General features: G+C 31.1%; 3 protein-coding genes across 3 annotated transcripts; 2 read left to right on the plus strand and 1 right to left on the minus strand.

Annotated features, from left to right (window-relative positions):
* Positions 1–1,488: 1,488 nt before the first annotated feature.
* On the minus strand, positions 1,489–3,290 carry LOC101503301 (uncharacterized acetyltransferase At3g50280-like). The gene has a single exon (XM_012715972.3). The coding sequence runs from the start codon at positions 2,970–2,972 to the stop codon at positions 1,605–1,607; it is 1,368 nt and encodes a 455-aa protein (XP_012571426.1). The 5' UTR covers positions 2,973–3,290; the 3' UTR covers positions 1,489–1,604.
* Positions 3,154–19,820, plus strand: LOC140920548 (uncharacterized). The gene is made up of 4 exons (XM_073368870.1): positions 3,154–3,227; positions 5,107–5,245; positions 18,428–18,532; positions 18,627–19,820. Exons 1-4 carry the CDS (start codon positions 3,154–3,156, stop codon positions 19,566–19,568), a joined length of 1,260 nt encoding a protein of 419 aa, XP_073224971.1. The 3' UTR covers positions 19,569–19,820.
* A 1,246-nt stretch (positions 19,821–21,066) lies between these two features.
* Positions 21,067–22,251, plus strand: LOC101510056 (chlorophyll a-b binding protein CP29.3, chloroplastic). The gene is made up of 2 exons (XM_004500626.4): positions 21,067–21,678; positions 21,757–22,251. Exons 1-2 carry the CDS (start codon positions 21,169–21,171, stop codon positions 22,075–22,077), a joined length of 831 nt encoding a protein of 276 aa, XP_004500683.1. The 5' UTR covers positions 21,067–21,168; the 3' UTR covers positions 22,078–22,251.
* The last annotated feature ends 385 nt before the right edge of the window (positions 22,252–22,636 follow it).

The raw sequence follows: 22,636 nt of genomic DNA on the forward strand, positions 1-22,636 counted from the left end.
TTTAAAAAAAATTAGTTTAATATCGATTTTAATTAAAATTTATTCAAAATATTAAACTAATTTATATTTATAAATTAATTTCAAACTGATTTAATATTAAACTGAATTTAATTCAAAAATAATTTACAATTAAATTAAATAATTAATATGATTCAATTTAATTTATTTTTTATATCATAAATACTCCTGTATATTAATTAATAAATTCTGTAAAAAAAATAAATTTCATCAAACCTTAGAAAAACAAAATCTTTAGACACGCAAAAATTAATTGGAAGCCGTGCACTATGTATACGTAAAGGTAATACAGGAATAATAGAAGTATACTCCATGAGCCACCAACTTTTCAGAATCAGTTAGACATTGCTCCAATTCCAAACTTGACTTGGAATAAAAAGTTGCTCCATCTTTTAGCATTCAAACAACATGCGGAAAGAGACATTACATTCAAATGTAAATCCAAACAAGCACTAGGTAAGATTGGAGGTACTATCGAAGAATCAAATATGTTCCCCACTTGGCCCAATAAGACAATAAGTAAATAAGTAAATAAATGGTCTTAGAGCATCTCCCAACTGTGAATTCAATATGAATTCTTTAGATGAGGTCCACTGTGCCACATCATCTTAAAACAATTCACTCATTTTTTATTCCAACGGTTAACTCAACATGATTCAAGTTCTACTATGGCACATCACCCTAAATCAACTCATTCATTTTTTACTGTTTAACTTTTAAAAAATCATATTATATTTCATTACTTTAATTTATACATTAATATTTGAACATCAGGATGATGATAATTTTGCATAAAATGCAACCAAGATTGTTGAAGATTATGTTGATTTGGATCCATTTGCCACAAATATTTTTTGTTTGAAATAATAAAATGGAAAAATAAATAAAAAAAGTACGTTAATAAAAATTTTAATAAACTTCTGTAACAAAAATTGTGAAGAAAAAGTATGAGTAACAAATTATTTCTATTAATGAGCTAACAATCGTAATTAAAGAAAAAAAAGGCGGTGGTATATTAACTAAAAAATAGCTAATGGTTACAAAATTATTATTATTTAATAAATTAAAAAGAAGTTAACGGCTATAAATTAATAAAAAATAATAAATTTATTATTATTAATAAATTAAAAAAAGGTAGCTGTTATAATTATATTATTATTAAATTATGAAAGTAGATAGAAAAAAAAAAAAAAAGGTCCGTTCCTTCTTGACATGATGACACTTGACAGAACTTCAACGGTGAACCCACAAAAAACTGAAAGTTAAGTAATTACACGTCGGCGGACGAACTCATTTTTACTCTCGTATGCTCTAAAGGCTATAAATAGTTCTATTAAAGGGTGTGAAAAGTTGAAACTTTCTAATTATTTTATTACCTTGGCAACGGTTCAAACAACATTTGTTAACACGAGATTTATTTAAAATATTAAAAGTAAAGCTACTAAATGATAATTGAAACCGAGCCGAAAATCAAGGAACTCCTAATAATATTATTCACAGACACCTGACAATTCAAACTACGAAAATAAATAGTGTTTACTTTCTTTTTAACACAACAATATTCCCTTCCAAATTTGTGACACGTGTCAAGTGGCGTAAGGCATGAACTCGGAATCAGTGACAAGCAGCGCCATCGTTTCAGGCGCCAAAGCCACCTCTAAGTCGATACTGCCGCCTCCTTTCCTCCCCGGATAGACCGATATCTTACCATCAAACTTGTTAGCTCCACCGCTCCTCACCGCCAACGGCCTTCCCCATCCAAAATCATTGTCATACATAGGGAATCTATGCGAACTACCCATCAGCAGCAACGCACCATCTTTGCTCCCCAGCTTGAAACACTTCGGCTCACGCTCCCAATTCTCTACGACACGCCTCACCACAACGCTATCGTACTCCCTCACACTTTTATTCAGTTGCTCAGCACACCACGTAAGATCATTGTTCAACACCTCATAAACTTTGCAACACGTGGCAATGCTCTGAATCGCGTTCCCGAAGTAGTACTCACCTAACTTCGGCTCCAAACGGTTACGAATATTCGCAGCCATTCTAAACGTCGTCGTTTCAGAACCATCAAGTTTTCTAGCGCGTGTCACACATTGCCACATCATCGCGCATAGCGACTGAAACGACGAAACATCTTCCATTTCGCTTCCGTTTCTCGTAACTGTTTTCAGTTGAGTGTCGTCGCTCAGTTTTGATATTAGCTCTGCCACGTCAGCATTCTCCGGCGAAGTACGGTGGTGGTTTACTCTCGATTTCAGTTTCTGAATTGCTTCGCGAGAGAAACTGAAAATCCTCTCTCGCAATGGCTCGTCAGGGTTGAACGCCAACTCGATGCCACCTTCCGGTAACTGGACAGCAACCTTGGAGTTAAGGATTGATTCCCGGCGGAAGTCCGGGATTCTCGAAAGTGGCGTGACTCCCTGGGAAATATCAGCGAAGGTATTGAAGAAGTTCCAAAGGATGGAGCCGTCGGTGACAGCGTGGCAGACAGCGACGCCGATGAATACTCCGTCGGGAAGGTAAGTGACTTGAACGGCTAAGATAGGTGAGAAATGAGCATCGTAGTTGAGTTTACGGTGGAATGGGAAGAATTGTTCGAAAGCTTGATGGATATCAGGTGATGACAAAAGGTCGGTGAGAGTGAAATGAGTGGCGGTGGCGTGGATGAAATCAGCACCAGCGTCGTTGCAAGTGATGTAAATGTAACCGTTTGAGTCGGTTACGAAACGGCCAGAGAGGGGTGGGAAGATAGAGAGTGTTTTAGAGAGAGAAGTAATAAGGTGGGGAATGAGTACTGTTTGAGAAGGGAGAGATGGAGTTATGAAGAGAACACCTTTTTGGATGTAATGCCAGCAGAGCATGGTTAGATCTGAGATAGGGAGAGATGGAGTTATGAAGAGAACACCTTTTTGTGGCATTTCACCATCAATTGGAACTTCATGCATTGTGGTACTATTGAAGATGAATGTATCATAGTTGACAACTCTTATGACGATGACGACACATATTGGAATCCTGCAACAAGGATGTGTTTTGTTTGCTTAGATGAAACCAAATCATTTTGTAAAAAATATGCTTCGCGAAAGAGATTTGGGTGGAAGGTTAGATCTTTAAGAAAAGAACAGGATGGGGAGCTCTGTTACTCTTCCAAAGGCTCACCTACTATTGGCAGTCCTAAAGCTAAGCATTTATCACTCGGAGTAAAATGAACTATCATACCCCTAATCTTTAAACCCCACTACATCCATCCCACATACACGTCAACTCACACAATAAAGCTCCAAAAATTTGTAAATTTGTTGGTACATATCCAAGAATCACTTGAGTTGGGTTGTCAGCAACATATTTGGTAAACATGCATATCTTACACGTATTTTAAAAGTATGAATATGTGATTAACATATAGATAAATAAATTGCAACAATGCAAATACAATTATTTGATAAATTCGTTACATTTTTATCATTTGTTGATGTCATGTCTTAAAATATTATAACTGTAGAAAAAATAAAGCACGTTAAAGTTGCTTATAATAGAAAATTAGTCACTAAACAAATTAAAATTAAAATAATAAACATTAAAATTTTACCATTGAAATAAAATAGATCATTGATGATATTAAATTTGTTTAACTTGAAATAACAGAAGTAAATTTACTTGAATCTAAAGTTTATCGACAATCACCATAAGTATAAGCACATGTACTTGAATCAAAAGTAAAAAACCTTAAATTAAAGAAAAAGAAAAATCCTAAATTGACTAACCAAAAAAACATAAATGAAGAAGCAAAAAAATGAAACCTAAATCGATAACTAAAAACCAAAAATTGAAGCAAACAACAATCACAAAGAGAAACAACAACAATGATAGTGATAAGTAAACTTACAATGAGAAGACTCAACAACTTGTATTCGTCGCACAACAAGAGAGAGTACTAAAAGCCAATCGAGTGATGATAGAGAAGCTAGAGGGACAATGGAGGGATGAGTGAGAGGGACAACGAGAAATGACTTGAGGGACGTTATAGGGACTAGGGCTGATAGGGTTGAGAGTGACAGCGACTAAGGAAGAAGATAAGACAAGTTGAGGAAGAATAAAATACCACTGAGGAAAAAGAGAAGAGTGAGGGAAGAAGAAAGTATTTTCTAAAAATAACAAAATGATTAAATTGTTCTTTAGTCAAGGTCAACTAATAGTATGTATGTACAATTTACAGTATTTGTGTTCAAATATAATCCTTAAGTTTTAGTTCAATTGGTAAATGTCGATATTCTTTAGTTGAATGTTTTGTCTCAAGTTCAAATTTGAAACTTCACAATTATGTAAATTAATTAAAATAAAATTTATCATCTTTTATAAATAAAATTGTGTTCAAATATTATTCCTTGACTTTTATGTAATTTAAGAGAAATAGAACTTTAGACCTAGAAATATGAAATGGTTGGCTACTTGGTTGGATGTATTTTGTATTTATAGGTAACTTTGAGGTGTGTTGGTTCATGCACCAAATAATTGAAAGAGGTTGTTGGTTACTTTATTTACCTTTTCTTTGTTGTGGTATTCATTTTTTTTGTAACATCAATTAATAGACTTATTAAGAAAGTGAATTAGAGAATTGGATCACTTCATATGGACCATTATCTTATTTTTTACTATTTAAAAAAAATATTCTGGTAGAAAATACAAAAATTGTAAATAAAATCACTTAAGATTACATGTTGAACATGCGTTCATTGTTTGTTTATTCTATGACATTGTGGATATGTTCTATTTTACGATTGCTCTATGTTTATTTCTTTGAAGACCTAAAATTGTCTAACCTTTTTCTTTTTGTTGAGCACAAACCATACTGACGGTATGTTTATGTTTCTTTTGCCTTATTTCTAACCTGTATTTATTTTACGTATGATCTTGCAAACTCTTTAATACAGTTAATTTGTTCTCGTTTCTAACCTCGTTTTTATGTACTTTTATGTTAATTTGACATTTGACTAATTATTAACTTGTTTTTTATTGATATGTGCTTAATTGTTTTTATCTATGTTTACTGTAAACAAAAGGCTGGTGGTGACGCCTTAGACCGGTGGTGACGCCTTGTGGTGTAGAGGCCCGGCTAGTGGTGGAGGCCAGGGAGGCCCGTGGTGGAGACCATGGTGGAGGCCAGGGAGATCCATGGTGGAGGCCAGACCCGGCTGGTGGTGGAGGCCATGGAGGCCTGGCTGGGTGGTGGAGGCCAATTATATACAACTATTTAAAAAGAATCTATAATTTGTAAAAAATATAAAGGAAAGTTACAAAATTATATACAACTATTTAAAAAAAATCAAATTATATAAAATATACTAAATAAATAATACTCAAATGTTATAATACATAAAATTTACTATCACTCCATATTTTTAACATACATAAATATCTTTTTCTCACATGACATTCGTGAACTTTAAAAGTCACATTTAATATAATAATAAAAAAGCCTGCTGAATGATGTGCTATGGAATAAAATATAAGTTCAGGGTTAGGTTTGTGCAGCGCAAAACTAACCTTAATTTTTTTATTATATCTTATTAATCACACAAAAAAAAACCTTCATCTAATATTACCATGGAGCTTCACAACCCTTTCTCTAATATTACCTTTATTGCCTCTTTTGTCTTCATCTTGATGATATTCAAAATATTTAAAAGATGGAGTTCTAACAATTCCACTACCAATTTACCACCAGGACCATGGACCCTACCCCTTATAGAATTATTTTCTGTTATTTTATAATTTAATCTTAATATTATTTTTTTTGATATAATTTTCTTTTAATATAAATTTTTCAATATATTTTTTTGTAATATTTATTTTTAAAATAGAAAGTTTATTTTATGAAAACTAGGAAGATAAATTTTAAAGTCAAAACTCAATTAAATACTTCGCCAGTTAATATGTTTGGATTAAATAAACTTACGTGGTTATTTTATAGAGATTGAAAAATTATTTAGCTAATTTTATTTTATAAATATAAAAAGAATAGAAAAAAATATAAAAAGAATAAAAAAAAATGAATGTCAATATTTTTCGTCTAAATGTAATTAATAAAATATATAATTTGTAAAAAATATAAAGGAAAGTTACAAAATTATATACAACTATTTAAAAAAAATCAAATTATATAAAATATACTAAATAAATAATACTCAAATGTTATAATACATAAAATTTACTATCACTCCATATTTTTAACATATATAAATATCTTTTTCTCACATGACATTCGTGAACTTTAAAAGTCACATTTAATATATGAAGAATAGATAGAAAATTCTCATGATACATATAAAATTAATGTAGTCTTACAAAAAGAAACTTTTTAATATATGTACAAAAAACTAGTCAAAAAATACTACATAGATTAAGAGTTGATAGAATTAAAAGTAATATAAAAAGATACACAATCGATTTATATAACATGTAAAATTGATTTTTTTAATTGATATTATATCCAACACCAAGTCGTCGTTGCAAATTTGAACTTTAAAAAAAAAAAAAAAATGACAAATAACGACTTTTAATTATGATAAAAAATAGAGTAATTTAATAAATAATTTTTAAAATGAAAATCTGGATAATTTTATTGAAATTTGGGTTATCTAAAAAAAACCTATATACAAAGTAATTTATGTTAATGACTTTCAAAAAAGACATGCAGTCTCCCTGTGAATTAGATACATTCGAGACTAATTACCTCATTGTGAACTAAGAACAATTACAAAGTATTTTATACCCATCACAGTGCAAACCAAGTACTTATTAGAAATATAGTGAAACACTAGACAGAGAGGATTACTAACAGTTTGAAAGTGACATTGATAATAATTAATGTCGGGTAATTTATGTAGGATTTGAGTCGACAAGACTAAATTACTAGATAAAATCATCATTATTAGAACCGAACAAACTTTACCTAGAAATTGAGAGCAGGTGAAATGTGTAGGAATTGTAGGAGGTTTTTCTTATTTATTTTGCTTTTTGCTTTATTGATTATGATGTCCCATTGGACATGTCCGTTACTGTTGTTTGACATCAACGCGTGGGAATTATAGTTTCACATGAAATTTTTTTATGGGCAAAGCAATTTAAGTGATATTGGATCACACACTTCTTGTGTTGCTCTCTTTACAACCTAGCAATAATAGTTGATGGTGTCCTATTAACAATAGTAATATAACAAGCATGAAAAGTGGTTCACCTTCACTAATAGTACTAATTAACCTAACATCCTATTTTTATTTATGTTGCCCATGGTCCATGTTACCTTAAAATATAAGCAAAAAAAGGTTTGAGGATTCTCCTCAGCACATTCATATTTAAATCTATCATTCCTTCAATAAATGTGAAAATATAATTATATCTTTTATAAAACTTTTAACTTTTTTAACTTCTTATTTTTTCACCCCTATTTTTAAAATATTCAAAGTTTCGAAATCATAATTTTTAGAATTTTCGAAACTTTTGAACAATTCAAAATTTTTCATATTTAGAGAATTTCGAAACTTTTTATAATTGGAAACTTTTGAAACTTTCCAAATTTTTAAAATATAATCTTTAACTTTCCAAATTTTCGAAATGTAATTCTTATTTTGAAAATTTATATTTTCATGTGTCTTGAAGGGTTGACATGTTTAGGTGTGGGGATACATGATATAATCTTCAAAAAAAAATTATATATTGAATGTAATTTTAGACTAAATAAATACATTACTTTTTTAATATTTTTTATTTTAAATTAGATATATAAAGTGAATGCACGATAATTGTCGGAACTAAGGTACCGTTATCAAGCTTTTTCTAATTATGTCATTAATATGAAATATAATTGATTTTATTGAAAATTAATTTTTATTGAAGAACTTGTTTAGTCACTTTTAATGAAATTTCCTTTATCAATCACATCTTTTTATTCACAATTTTGAAACTCGAAGACATAAAATTGAGAATGAATGATGTGAGCTTGTGATCAAACATCATGATTCGTGACAAAGATGTACAGCTAGTAATTTTAAATTATCACTATGATTATAAGCTATGATAGAGGAAACACTAAATATTGCTCACTATAGATAGAGCAAATCATCATTTTCATACATCAAACTTATATAGTTTGTCTTTCAAGAAAATAAAAATAAAAAGTAAATTATAACTTTTTTTATATCTGCATTCTTAGTCCTTCTTGACGTAGTTGTCAAATCTGTCTCTTTACTCTTTGGCCTTTTGTCAAAACAGATTATGAGGAACCAACAGGATGAGTGTGACAAAAATTTGAAGACTAACTATTTATATTTTTCATTTAATTAAAAGACAAGTGTAAGTTTAAGGATAAAATAAACTCAAAAATTCAGTAGTGGAACTTAACCTTGAGTAAAAAAACGTTATTTCCTTAAACCTCAGATTTTCTTCATCCATCAAAGATAAAATAATTTAAAGCTATTTTTTGTTTGAAATTATTTCTTATAAATCCACTTATCTTTCTTTTTACTAAATAAATAGATTCTATATATATTTAATTTTTTTTTTATATTTTCGTTGAGATTTGGTTATTTGAATATGACACTATTTTATTCATTATCTTAACACGATGTTGTTTGATTTTTCATCTTTAATATGATTTTTTATTTATTTGCAATCTTGTTTGAGCATCCTTTAAACAAAAGTGCTCAATCATCTTTTAAAATTTTTCCATTTGTTAGTTTCAAAACTCTAATAAAATTTGAGATTTGTTTAAAGCAATCTATAAATTGCCTTTTCCGTCTAGTAATACTTTCTCGGTTTAAATTGCCTTAATACACATGTATATATATAGGGACTCTTGTCTATTTTTTCTATTCATGATTATAGACATATTTTTACCATTGTTGATGATTGCATTAAACATGTTTGATGGCAGTTATTAGCATTATTCTATAAAAAATAAGTCTAAAACTAGAAAGTTCCACTACAAATTTTTTTTGACTTATAATGACTGGCAAAAAATCGTCAATAAGGATATAAAATTCATAGGTGTAAGAAGTAAAAAATATATCAACGAGATTTTTATTTATTGTCTATAATCAATATATATCTACAGTATTTTACCGTCACTATATTAACGTTTGTCTATCGGACAAAACTAAGAGTTTTACCTATGAGTTTTGTTTTGTGGACATAGAAATTAATTTGTGTAACTTTATAAATTATGCACCTACATTTTGTCCTCGTCACTATTCAGTTTAGCGACACTTCTATTCGGTAGGTATAGATTTTGACATCAATTTGATATTTAGTAAATACACAATAATATATATATATATATATATATATATGAATCAAAATAAAATAAAAATTCAATATCATATATTCAAAATTAACATAAAGTCTTATAAACATATATGGAATTGACAATAGCTAAACTATTTTTAAATGAAAGTACTTTAGAATATTTATAGAAAATATTATCTTACTAACATAACAAAATCTTATATAGCAATTTTAAAAAATTAAAAATCACGTCAAAGCAATAAAAACAACTTCATTTTCATCAACAAAATAACCTATATTGTCAAAACTTCATCTTCATCAATAAAATAGTTTTTAATCTTCAACAAAATAACCTAATTATCAAAACTTCATCTTCATCAACAAAATAACTTTTAATCTTCAACAAAATAATCTAATTGCCAAAACTTCATATTGATCAACAAAATAGCTTTTAATCTTCACCTACAAACAATAATAAAAAAAATATAGACTATTCAAACGTAAAAAATAAAGAAAATAATAAATTTAGTGATAATTAATTAAAAGCAAAACTAAATATCATTTTCATTATCTTCATTGTTGTCTGAACTAGAGGAGAAATTCAAATGATTAGGAGGTACTAGAATACAAATCAAATTGTATGTTACCTATGAAGATCAATAAAAAAAAATCATGTACACATCGCGCAGCTTTGATTATGTCATTCACATCTTCTCTAGAAAATCTATTTTGAATTAAGGTCATAACATTTACTAACATACAATCATTCATGTAGCCTTTTCATTGACATTTGATATATTTTATGAGTACGAGTTTCAACGTAAATCTCTTCATGTCAGGTACCACTCATTTGTCCTTTTTTTTCTAAACTCCAACAAATAAGTTAAATGTATTTTGTTTTTTAATACAATTCACCATGTGAAAAGTACAAATCAACAAAACTTTTTCATCCATAAATTTTAGGAAACTTTTTTATCCATACAACGGATATCTTGGAAGTTGAAGTTGCGTGCTTAACATGAGAAGAGAGGGAATCAATACCCATTCAAGTCTATGAGTGGTTATTTTCTTGTCTAAGAATTTTTCCAACCAACTACCAAACCAGAACATACATTAATTATATAATAATTGCAAGTTAGTTGCAAATTGGATTATAATGATGCATCTTACATTGCAAAAATATGTCAACATTTAGTATTTACAAGTCATAGCAAAAAAACATAAAATAGATTATTTGTATTTAGTACAAAATGAATCAAACCAGAGCAAACATCAAAACAAAATAATACAGTATTCTTCAGCAATATTTGTTCAGAAAGTTTGAGATAATAATGTATATTCAACAAAATAATAAACATCAAACTAAATAACAATCTAAAAGTTGAGTTAACAATAATCTAGAACTGTAAGCACATTCCATCTACTCCTCGTAGAACCCAACCAATACCTCATAGAACCCACACAATAATCAAAGTTTCAACCAGAACCACCTTCCAACAGCTTCACCAAACCATGGAGAGAGAGAAAATCAAACAAATAGTCAAATAAACAAAATGAAAATCTTCATAACTTTATTTCCCTTGGCCTACATCTCTCTCAAAAACTTTAAGAATGAACTACATTCACTTTTCATACAATTAGTAAAAATCACATAAACAAAACAAATAAATAGAAGGGAAAAGGGAACCCATCTGAGACCGCCGAAGGTGGATGAAGGTGATTGGAGTGATTGAGTGGGACTGATGATGAGACTTGTGGTGGGTGAGGCGAGACGAGGCTCGTTCATGGAAAATAGAGTTAAGTGGCAATAATTTTTTTACTAATCCAATTACCTATACTCATGGTCATTGCAAATCTAAATGTGTATGTTACTTATACCTACGGTCTTAATTGACCATCACTAAAAACATAAGTAGATATATGGTAATTTTCTTGCGGTGTTCATGCATGACTTTGTTGTTCTCGTTAAAATTAAAACTCCATTCAACAAAACTATTAATTTGATTAGGTCTAATAATGATAGTGAATTTATGTACCCTGAATTTTATGTCAAATATGAAACAATTCATCAAATCTTTTGTGTTGAAACTTCAAGTTTAACTCTTTGAACTTCTTCTTTATTTTTTCTTCTAAATGATGGATGTTATTTTTATATATTAAGTTTTAGACAGTTAATTCTAGAAAAATTATACTCCATCCTCTACGATTACACTCTTATCCCACAAATCATCTAAAAATTTACATTTATCCTTGATTTAAAATAAAATAAAAAATTATTCTACCCCACACAAAATTTCAAAAATATTTTGAAAAATTCAAGGAATTAAAATTAAATTATTTTGAATTGATCAATCTATTAGTATATTTGGTAATATAAGAGAAAATAAAAACTGCAAAAAAAAAATTTAAAACCTAAAACTTAGGGCTTGTTTGATTCACATCCCAAAAACTCTATTTTAATATTTTAAAATTTAAAAACTAAAAAAACTTATTTGGATTACTTGTTTTTAAAAGTTGTTTTGTAAAATTATTTTTAATATCATACTTTTTAAAACTAAAAAACAAACACTACAAGAAAAACATCATTTTGTGGCCAACTTTATAAATATTTTGTGGCCGAATAAAACCCTCACAAATTAGTGACCGAAAAAGCCCTCACAAATGTCAAAATTGAAATTGGTCTTTATTTGTGGCTGAAAAAGCCCTCACAAATTTTTAAATATTTAACTGGAATTTGTGGCTGCCTAAGCCCTCACAAAATCACAACATTGTGATTTTGTGAGGGCTTAGGCAGCCACAAAATCCAGTTAAATATTTAAGGATTTTGTGAGGGCTTTTACAGCCACAAATAATCAATTTTGTGAGGGCCAAATCTGTCACAAAGGAGGACGGGACAAGTGGAATTTGTGGCTGCAAAGGCCGCCACAAAGGAACGCGCACGTGGCATTTGTGGCTGCAAAGGCCGCCACAAAGGAGGCCCAATCCAGCTGGATTTTGTGGCCGCTTAGGCCGTCACAAAGGATTGTACCGTTGGCATTACTGGCGGCAAAGGCCGCCACAAATGGAGGCCCAATTACTGGCGGAAAAGGCCGTCACAAAGCATTTTACCGTTAGAATTACTGGCGGCAAAAGCCGCCACAAATGGCATTATAGCCGTTGGCTTTTCTGGCCGCCCAGGCCGCCACAAATATCAATATATCCGTTGGCATTGTGGCTGCTTTAGCCGCCACAAATGCTCAACCTGAATCTATATATATTTTTCTCCCCTCCTCCTTCATTTTTTCACATCCAACTTCTCTCTACAACCTCATTCTAACCATTCTCTCCTCCTTCTCTCTACACAAAATTACTCTTAAGCTTCATTTAAATTTGGTAAGTATAATTATATTATATATGTAGTTTTATAATTTTATTTTTTAATTTGATATAACTAATTAATGTTATTGATTTTTATTTTTACAGTGCTTGTTAATTATTTCGAAGACTTGCAAGCATATCGTACGTGAGTGAAAGCTTGAAGTCAGACGCTACTCGGCATCAAGTTAGTATTTTATATATTTTAAATTTAGATTAGTAAATATATATATTATTTTTAAAATATAGATTAGTAATATTTATATTTAGATTAGTTTTATAAATTTATTTTTAAAAAAATAGAAATGATGTTGTTTACATATTAATATATGATAAATTAAAGTTTCAAACCACGGTTAAAATATATTAGTTTTAATATAATTATTATTTAAAAAAACATTATTAAAATTGATGATATTATTATTTTTTGTTATAAATAAGTCTTGATTATTAGTCTTGATTTTTAAAAAAACATCATTTAAAATTTTATATAGGTTTATATATATTTATTGTATTGATATATATAATTTATTGTATTGATATATATATTATATTGATAATAATATATTATATATTATTGTATTGTATTGATAATAATATATTATATTGTATTGATATATATATATAATTTTATTTCGGTTTATATATATTTATTGTATTGGTAATAATATATTATATTGTGTGCAGATGCATGCTCCCCTAATTGACATATAAATATGTCAAAATTTATATATAATGCTTTTGAAAAATAAAGCAATTAATATATAAAACATCGATATATATATAAATATATATGCACATAATTTATATATTTATTTAATTTTTAGAATAAACATATACATATATATATACACACACACACACACACACACACAGATATATATATATATATATATATATATATATATGGATTTATACCGTAGTTGGATGTACGATAGGAATTTTCCTGGAAGAAAGGGTCTTAAACAACGTTTTGCTAACAAGGTTGAAGACTTTCTGAATTTTGCGAGAGTGCAACAAATTGTCCAAGATGAAGGGGGAATGAGATGTCCATGTTGTTTATGTCGATGTAGACGGTTTAAAAGTGAAGATGAAATAAGAGTGCATTTGTATGCAGATGGATTTATGCCTAACTACTGGATTTGGACTAATCATGGAGAAGAGTCTCCAGCGGCGCCTAATACTAGTACATCTATGGAGAATTATAACACAGGTCCTTCAAGTAGTACTACCATGTTAGGTATAGATTATTATAACTATCAACACTTTGAGGCGATGAATGATATGATCTCGGATGCTGTTGGGGTTAATTTGTCATTCAATGAAGATCAATATGACGATACCGATGGACTTCCCAATGAAGAAGCTCAGAGATTTTATGGTCTTTTGAAAGAGACAAATAAACCGTTGTTTGAAGGTTCTTCAAACTCAAAGTTATCAATGTGTATTAGACTATTAGGTCTAAAGTCTCAATTTCATGTTCCTGATTTAGCTTTGGATTTCATGACTAAAATGATGCTAGATGCAACACCTGTTAGAGATGGTTTGCCGCAAAGTTATTATGATGCGAAACGGTTAGTGTCAAAGTTAGGATTAGGTGTCAAGAGGATTGATTGTTGTGTTAAAGGTTGCATGTTGTATTATGACAATGAATTTGGTATGAATGATGCTAACTTAGTTGAATGCAAATTTTGTCAACAACCAAGGTATCACCAAAGGAATAACTCTAGGGTAAGTAGGGGAAAATCAATTCCAAGGAAAGCAATGTTTTACCTACCTATTGTATCAAGATTGCAGAGATTGTTTGCATCAATACAAACTGCAGGAAATATGACGTGGCATTATGAGAATAGAAGAAATTCAAGCGAGTTGCGACATCCGTCTGATGGTCAGGCATGGAAACACTTTGATCAAATGCATCCTGATTTTGCGTCAGATCCACGCAATGTAAGACTTGGATTATCCTCAGATGGATTTACGTCGTACATACAAGCATCGTCTACTCCTTATTCTTGTTGGCCGGTTATTGTTACTCCTTACAATCTTCCTCCTAATATGTGTATGTCTAAACCTTATATGTTCTTAGCTGCTGTGATACCAGGTCCTTCTAATCCTACAACTGGTATTGATATTTTTTTACAACCTTTGATTGACGATTTGAAGAGGTTGTGGAATGGTGTCTTGACATATGATATTGCTCGGAGAGAAAATTTTATGATGAGAGCTGCATTGATGTGGACCATTAATGATTTCCCCGCTTATGGGATGTTGTCAGGATGGGGCACCCATGGTAAATTAGCTTGTCCTATTTGTATGGAAGATACAAAAGCATTTACTTTAAAATTTGGCGGGAAAGCATCGTGGTTTGACTCGCATCGTAGGTTTTTACCTGCTGATCATGCATTTAGAAGGAACAAAGCTGCATTTATGAAGGGCTATGCAGAAAGTCTAGGACCACCGCTTAAGTTGACATCAGAACAAGTTTGGAATAAAGTAAAAGATATGCCAAAGGTACATGTTGTTAATGGTGTGGCCTGTAAACCACAAGGTTATGGACAATGGCACAATTGGACAAAAAGATGTATTTTTTGGGATCTACCGTATTGGAAAGATAATCTTTTGAGACATAATCTCGATGTAATGCATATTGAGAAAAATTTCTTTGACAACATATTTAATACTGTGATGAATGTGAAAGGAAAAACAAAAGATAATGACAAAGCCAGAAAAGACATAGGTATATATTGCAGACGACCAGATTTGTTGTTGGTGGAACAAAACGGCAAGACCCTAAAACCTCGTGCGAATTACACTTTATCTACTGATGAAGCCAAATCTGTTTATCGTTGGATCAAAGAGCTGAAGACGCCTGACGGTTATTGTTCTAATTTGGCAAGATGTGCTGATGTGGAAAATGGGAGGATGCATGGGATGAAAAGTCATGATTGTCATATATTTTTAGAGTGTTTACTTCCTATTGCCTTTAGTGCTTTACCGACACATGTATTGAACCCACTTATTGAAGTGAGTCAATATTTCAAGAATTTGTGTTCTTCAACACTCTATGATAAAGATCTCATCAAGATGGAAAATGACATTCCGATCATTCTATGTAAGTTGGAGAAAGTATTTCCTCCTGGGTTTTTTGATTCCATGGAGCATCTCTCAGTGCATCTTGCAAGTGAAGCTAGGCTTGGTGGACCAGTTCAGTATAGATGGATGTATCCATTTGAAAGGTGATATATATATACATATACTTGATTTTCAATATACTTCAACTTATATATACATGGAGCTTATTGTACATCTCTTTGTATATTATAGGTTCATGGGTTATTCAAAACGGTCGGTGAAAAACAAAGCTAGAGTTGAGGGCTCAATTTGTTCATCTTACCTTCACCGTGAAACAACACACTTTTGTTCTCATTATTTCAACAACGAAACGTTGTCACCAGTTAACGGAAGAAACGCTACTGATAGTGTTATACGTCATCCACATGCTTTATCAGTTTTTTGCTTGTCTGGTCATCATGCTGGTAGGGATTTTCCGATTTTCTGGCCAAGCGACAAAGTATTTAATGCGGCACATGTTCACGTTTTGATTAACTGCACCGAAGTTAAACCATACATTGAGTACGTTTCAAATTTCTCTTCATATTAATTATATTTAATTATATGATTAAATTGATATTCACCATATATATGGTCATCGATCAGGGCATTTTTAAATACGGGACAATCATCTGATGATATACATTCAAATTTCCCATTATGGTTTCAACAACAAGTGCATCTCGAAGAACAAACTCCTATCAACATCCACTTAAGGCACTTATCTATGGGCCCGAGTAGAAGTTTCAAAGAATGGCACACCTATTACGTCAATGGATACAAATTTCACACTGAATCTTGGACTGAAGGAAAAGAAACAATTAATAGTGGAGTTTGTATGAAAAGTGTCTCTGATAGTGGTGTAGTAGAAGATTTCTATGGCATAATTGAGCATATTTACGAAATTGACTACACGTTCCTAGATTATGCGAAAAAAGTGGTGTTGTTTTACTGTAAGTGGTTTGATCCATCTAGCAGAGGAACTAAAATAAATTTGATATCCAATACTGTAGACATTCGTATGAGCAAAAAATATCCACGGTTTGATCCATTTGCCCTGGCCCATAATGTAAGACAAGTCTATTATGTTCCTTATCCATCAACTGTCAGAAGCAAACAAGGTTGGTGTGCTGCAATCAAAACAAGACCAACGAGTGGAATCGAAGAAGTTGAAGCAGGTCAAAATGAAGAAGTTGCATTTCAAATGGATGAAATGTCAAATTTGGATCATGTGATTGGAGATGAGACTATTAGTCAACTTTGTCATGAGTCACACATTGGAGAAGAAGTTGATGAACAAGAAATAGATGAATTAGAGAATGATGAAGGCAATGACTTAATTCACTCATCAAATGACGACGACGATGATGACGAAGACGAAGACGAAGACAATTAATTAATTATATATATATGTGTGTTTCTATATCTATAATATTATATATTGTAATTGAAATGAACGACACCTTATATATATATTTTTATATTTTATATATATTTCTTTATTTATGTCAGTGTTATAATTTATTTATGTATATTTCATTATTAATTAATCTTATGTTAATTGTATACACACATATATTATATTATATATATGTATGGATATGGATATATATATATATAGACATGGCTTCAGTGTCGGGAGTAGGAGGATCAGGAGGTTCGGATGGATCGGGAGGAACAGGAACGGCGGCAATACGAGGAATATCCAAAACATCACGTGGTAAGAAAAAAGTTGCTAAACGTGTTGTTAATGACCCATCTCTCATGCCGATGCCGTCCATTGGTACTAGTGGTGGAGCTATTCCTCTATATCCGGAGGTCCCAGTAGAGCCTTATACCTTAGACGAAATAATGGATCCCGGATGTGTTGATTGCTACAACCGCATTGTCATCATTCCAGAAGGAGATGGGTATGTAAACTATGATTGATTAAATATTTCATTATTATTGCAATGTAAATACATTATTAATTTTATTAATTTATTTTTATATTTAATTTGCATATAAACTTTGAAGATATCTTCCTTTTAAATCATCTGCAAAGGCAATTGCTGAAGTCATACAAGAGAAATATAAAAAACCATGGTTGTCTTGGGGTGAGATAAAAGAGGATAAGACACCTCAAATTAGGGAAGTTGATCAGTTTTTACATTGTTTCAAAGTAAGTCATTAGATTAATTTATTTAATTACTATTTATTTATACATTTGATTAATTTACTGAATTACTAATTATATTTTTAATATTTTTTAAATTTCAACAAACAACAGACCAAATGCACTTGGAAAAGAGAGCATGATGCCGCAGTTTTGGCTTCATTTGACCATCGCTTTTCAAAGCGTCTCTCATCTATGTTGGCTTACGCACGTAATAAGGGGGAGGAAAAACGGCCTAATTGGATTGGTGAAAATGTTTGGACTGCTTTGTGGAGGAAATGGAACACAGATGCTTACAAACAGAAGAGAGAAAAAGCAAAGACTAATAGAGCATCTGAGAGGGGTACCAGTACTCATAAGGGAGGTTCCATGTCTGCTGGAGAAATTAAATATTATATGGTAATTTATTATTATTTATAATATATATCTATTAATTTATATTCAATTAATCATCACATTTCACCAACTTATAAACTTGACATTAATTTAATATTTTAGGAAAAGCAACTTGGAAGGGAGGTCACTCAGGCTGAGATACATCGCTATCTTCATGTTAATCCTGAAACAAATGAGTATACTGATGAATTATCAAAAAATATTCAGGTAATTATTATATATTAATTGTTATATATTAATTAGACCTATAAATTATTATATATTAATTATTAACTATTTTATTTTTTTATTTTTAATATAGGAACAACTTCAACAAATCATGAAAGAATGGGATGATCATCAAGCTACTCTTCCTCCTGCTCAGCGAGCTGGTCCAGTGCAGCGGAAACAATATGAGACCGCAAGTTTTATGCACATCAGTGGTGGCAAGTACAAAGGGCGTGTGCTGGGTGCCGGTAGTTTATCATCAACCTTTAAGAAAGGTCCAACCGGCTATATTCAGACTGAGACGTCTTCTTCTTATGCTAGTACGGATCGATCTCATCGTCCGTCGATAGATAATGATCTTGACCAGTTAAAGAAGCAATGGGCAAGTGAGCAAGAAGAAAAGACACAACAGCTGATACAAGCCGCAATTGATAAATTGAATGAGGAGTGGAAACAAAAGTTTCAAGAGCAGCAGCAGCAGTTTCAGCAGCAACAACAACAATTTCAACAACAACAATTTTCATTTCCTCCTGTGTTTCATCAGCAGTTCCCGCCTCGGCCTCAATACTTGCCTCAACAACCACTATTCCAGCAGCAACAAAATTACTCTCAATACTCCCAGCAGCAGCAACCGCCTCCAAATTTCCAACAGCAACACCAGGATCCTCCGAACTCTGCCTTCCAGCAAGTACAGCAGCAGCCGCCAATGTTTCAACAACAACAATATTTTCATAATTATCCGTATGTTCCGTCCTCTTCACATCAAATTCCTCAACCTCAACCAGATCATCAAACTGCATACCGACCAACTATGCCAACAGCTGGGTTGATCAGACCAGATTTAAATCAACCTCAACCAGCTAGGGCTCCTCATTCGACTAGTGGTGGTGCCATTGAAGATGAAATTCAATTTCAAACCATGATGTCTCCTCCAACACAAATTCATAATACTTTTGAGGGACTTCTTTCGTCGGGCATGGCAGGAAATAATGATGGTGTGAGTGGAGCTGATCAGAGGAATTATTATGAGGATTGATGTCATCTGAATAATTTCATAATTTATTTTTGGGTTGTATGAACACATATTAATTATGTTGTCTTAGTTAATTATTGTGTGTTTAATTTTGCGTTTGTAAGACATTATTTATAAATTTTGGGTATGTAAGACATTATTTGTTAATTTTGGAATGCATGTTTTATTTGATTTTGTGGTAATTAATTTAATTATTATTAATATTATATTTTTATATATAATATTTATTTTTATTTTAATATTTAATTTTATTTAAATTTTAATTTAATTTTAATTTTAATTTTTTTTATTTGTAATTTAAATTAATCTTTAATTATAATTATAATTTAAATATTTTATTTTAAATTTAATTTTAATTTTTAATTATATTCAGATTAGTTTATTATATATTAAATTTATTTTATAATGATATTATATTTTAAATTTAATTATAATTATAATTTAATTATAATTTTAATTTAATTACAATTTAAATATAAATTTTAAATTTATATTAATTTATTATATATAAAATTATAATACAGAATTAATTTTGAATTTAAAAAAATTAATTTTTTAATATACGTAATACTTTGTGGCGGCCTAAGCCGTCACAAAATACTTTAAACGGGATGTCATTTGTGGCGGCCTAAGCCGTCACAAAATACTTTAAACGGGATGTCATTTGTGGCGGCCTAAGCCGTCACAAAATACTTTAAACGGGATGTCATTTGTGGCGGCCTAAGCCGTCACAAAATACTTTAAACGGGATGTCATTTGTGGCGGCCTAAGCCGTCACAAAATACTTTAAACGGGATGTCATTTGTGGCGGCCTAAGCCGTCACAAAATACTTTAAACGGGATGTCATTTGTGGCGGCCTAAGCCGTCACAAAATACTTTAAACGGGATGTCATTTGTGGCGGCCTAAGCCGTCACAAAATACTTTAAACGGGATGTCATTTGTGGCGGCCTAAGCCGTCACAAAATACTTTAAACGGGATGTCATTTGTGGCGGCCTAAGCTCACATTTGTGGCTGATTATAGCCATTTGTGAGGGTAAAAGCCCTCACAAATGGCTTGTTTTCTTGTTGTGAAAATAGATAAATTGTGTTTTACTTTACATTTTTCAGTTATTTTAACTTTCTAGTCAAAAACTGTTTTAAAAATTGGAGTTGTTAAACATATTTTTTTTTATAATTTTCTTTTTAAAAACAATTTTTTAAAATTTATTTATAAAATAGTTTTCAAAAATTAAAAAGTAAATAAATGATGTTTGGTAAGCTTTGCAGAATATTAAAAGACAAATGAATGTTTTACTTAAGAGTCTGGCAATAAAATACAGACATTATATGTGGAGAAAGAGAAAGAAAGATGTGATATTCAAATTTTTAAGTCCAAAAATATCAGAAAGAAATTTATTAATAAAAACATGAAAAAATGTATAAAATAAAAAATGATTAAGGTCCACAGAATAAATGTGACGTGGACGCAGAAATAAACCAACCATCCAACTACATCCATGGAGATAAGGCATGAAGATAGGCCACTACACACTACACAATTAATATATATATATTTCATTTCCCACTTTGTCCCTCCGATACAGCTCACTTCATCCAAAACATGGCCACCACCGCAACAGCCGCTGCCACGTCACACTTTTTCGGCACCCGTCTCAGTAAACCAAGTTCAAAGATTGGAAGAATCCGCTGTTTTTTCAATCTGAAACCGAAAAAAGCAGCAGAGAAGAAAAAGGAAGTGAAACCTCGACAACCGGAAGGTGAGCGGCTAGTATGGTTTCCAGGTGCGTCATCACCGGAATGGCTGGACGGTAGCTTGATAGGTGACCGTGGATTTGATCCATTGGGATTCGCGAAACCAGCGGAGTATTTACAGTATGACCTTGACTCGCTTGACCAGAATCTGGCGAAGAACCTTGCTGGAGATATTATTGGAACTAGAATCGAAGTTGCGGAGGTTAAAGCGACGCCGTTTCAGCCTTATACGGAAGTGTTTGGGATTCAGAGGTTTCGTGAATGTGAACTTATTCATGGAAGGTGGGCTATGCTTGGTGCTCTTGGTGCTTTGGCTGTTGAAGCTTTCACTGGTGTCTCATGGCAAGATGCTGGAAAGGTACATACATATACACTTTCTTTCTTTCTATATTTTGTTGTTGTTATAATTAATTAGAAACTGCTAGAATTTGTTCAGGTTGAGCTAGTGGAAGGGTCATCATACCTAGGACTTTCTCTTCCATTCTCATTGACTACATTGATATGGATTGAAGTGTTAGTGATCGGTTACATTGAGTTTCAAAGGAATGCAGAGCTTGACCCAGAGAAAAGGTTATACCCAGGTGGCAAATTCTTTGATCCTCTTGGTTTAGCCAGTGATCCTCAAGAGAAAGAAAGACTTCAATTGGCTGAGATTAAACATTCTCGCTTGGCTATGGTTGTTTTCCTCATCTTTGCAATCCAAGCTGCTGTTACTGGAAAAGGTCCTATTGCTTTCATTGCTACCTTCAACCAGTGAGATCTAATCATCTGTAATATGCAAGCAACACTCCCTATATACGTGTGCAATTAAATGTATTATTTCAAATATCCTTCAACAACCATTTATATTATCTCCATCCTTTTGCATTCATCATTTCCATTATTGGAATCCTTTATTTCATTTATCAATATCTAAACGGAGTTCTCTCTATCGCTGCTGCCTTTTCAATAATCTTCTGTATCAATACTTTCACCAAAATATTTCATTCCAATTATCTTAGGAATTTTAAAATTTACAAACATGTTAAGAGTCAACCATGTTAAATAAATATTGTCTCTTTGTTAAATCGACAAGTATTAATGTTAATTAACTCCTAACGTTATTAATACTTTAAAATAATTTCTGACAGTAAAATATAATAATTATTGGTATCATTTTATTCCCTACAGTTGTTTCTCATAAACTAATATAAGATTCTAAATTAAGACTTCATTTTGAAGTTTCATTAGTTTCAATCAAATCACGTCAATATAAATTTAGAATATTGGCATACAAAACATATATATATATATATATATATATATATATATATATA

Source organism: Cicer arietinum, chromosome 5, assembly GCF_000331145.2.
Source record: "Cicer arietinum cultivar CDC Frontier isolate Library 1 chromosome 5, Cicar.CDCFrontier_v2.0, whole genome shotgun sequence".
NCBI classification, from domain to species: domain Eukaryota; kingdom Viridiplantae; phylum Streptophyta; class Magnoliopsida; order Fabales; family Fabaceae; genus Cicer; species Cicer arietinum.

Bases quoted from the DNA above. Each gene is read 5' to 3' on its own strand.
- LOC101503301 (XM_012715972.3), bottom strand. From the start codon at position 2,972: ATGCATGAAGTTCCAATTGATGGTGAAATGCCACAAAAAGGTGTTCTC.
- LOC140920548 (XM_073368870.1), top strand. From the start codon at position 3,154: ATGGGGAGCTCTGTTACTCTTCCAAAGGCTCACCTACTATTGGCAGTC. The intron at 5,246-18,427 runs GCTGGGTGGTGG...TTAATATTTTAG, and splicing joins GTGGAGGCCATGGAGGCCTG to GAAAAGCAACTTGGAAGGGA. The intron at 18,533-18,626 runs GTAATTATTATA...TTTTTAATATAG, and splicing joins AATTATCAAAAAATATTCAG to GAACAACTTCAACAAATCAT.
- LOC101510056 (XM_004500626.4), top strand. From the start codon at position 21,169: ATGGCCACCACCGCAACAGCCGCTGCCACGTCACACTTTTTCGGCACC. The intron at 21,679-21,756 runs GTACATACATAT...GAATTTGTTCAG, and splicing joins CATGGCAAGATGCTGGAAAG to GTTGAGCTAGTGGAAGGGTC.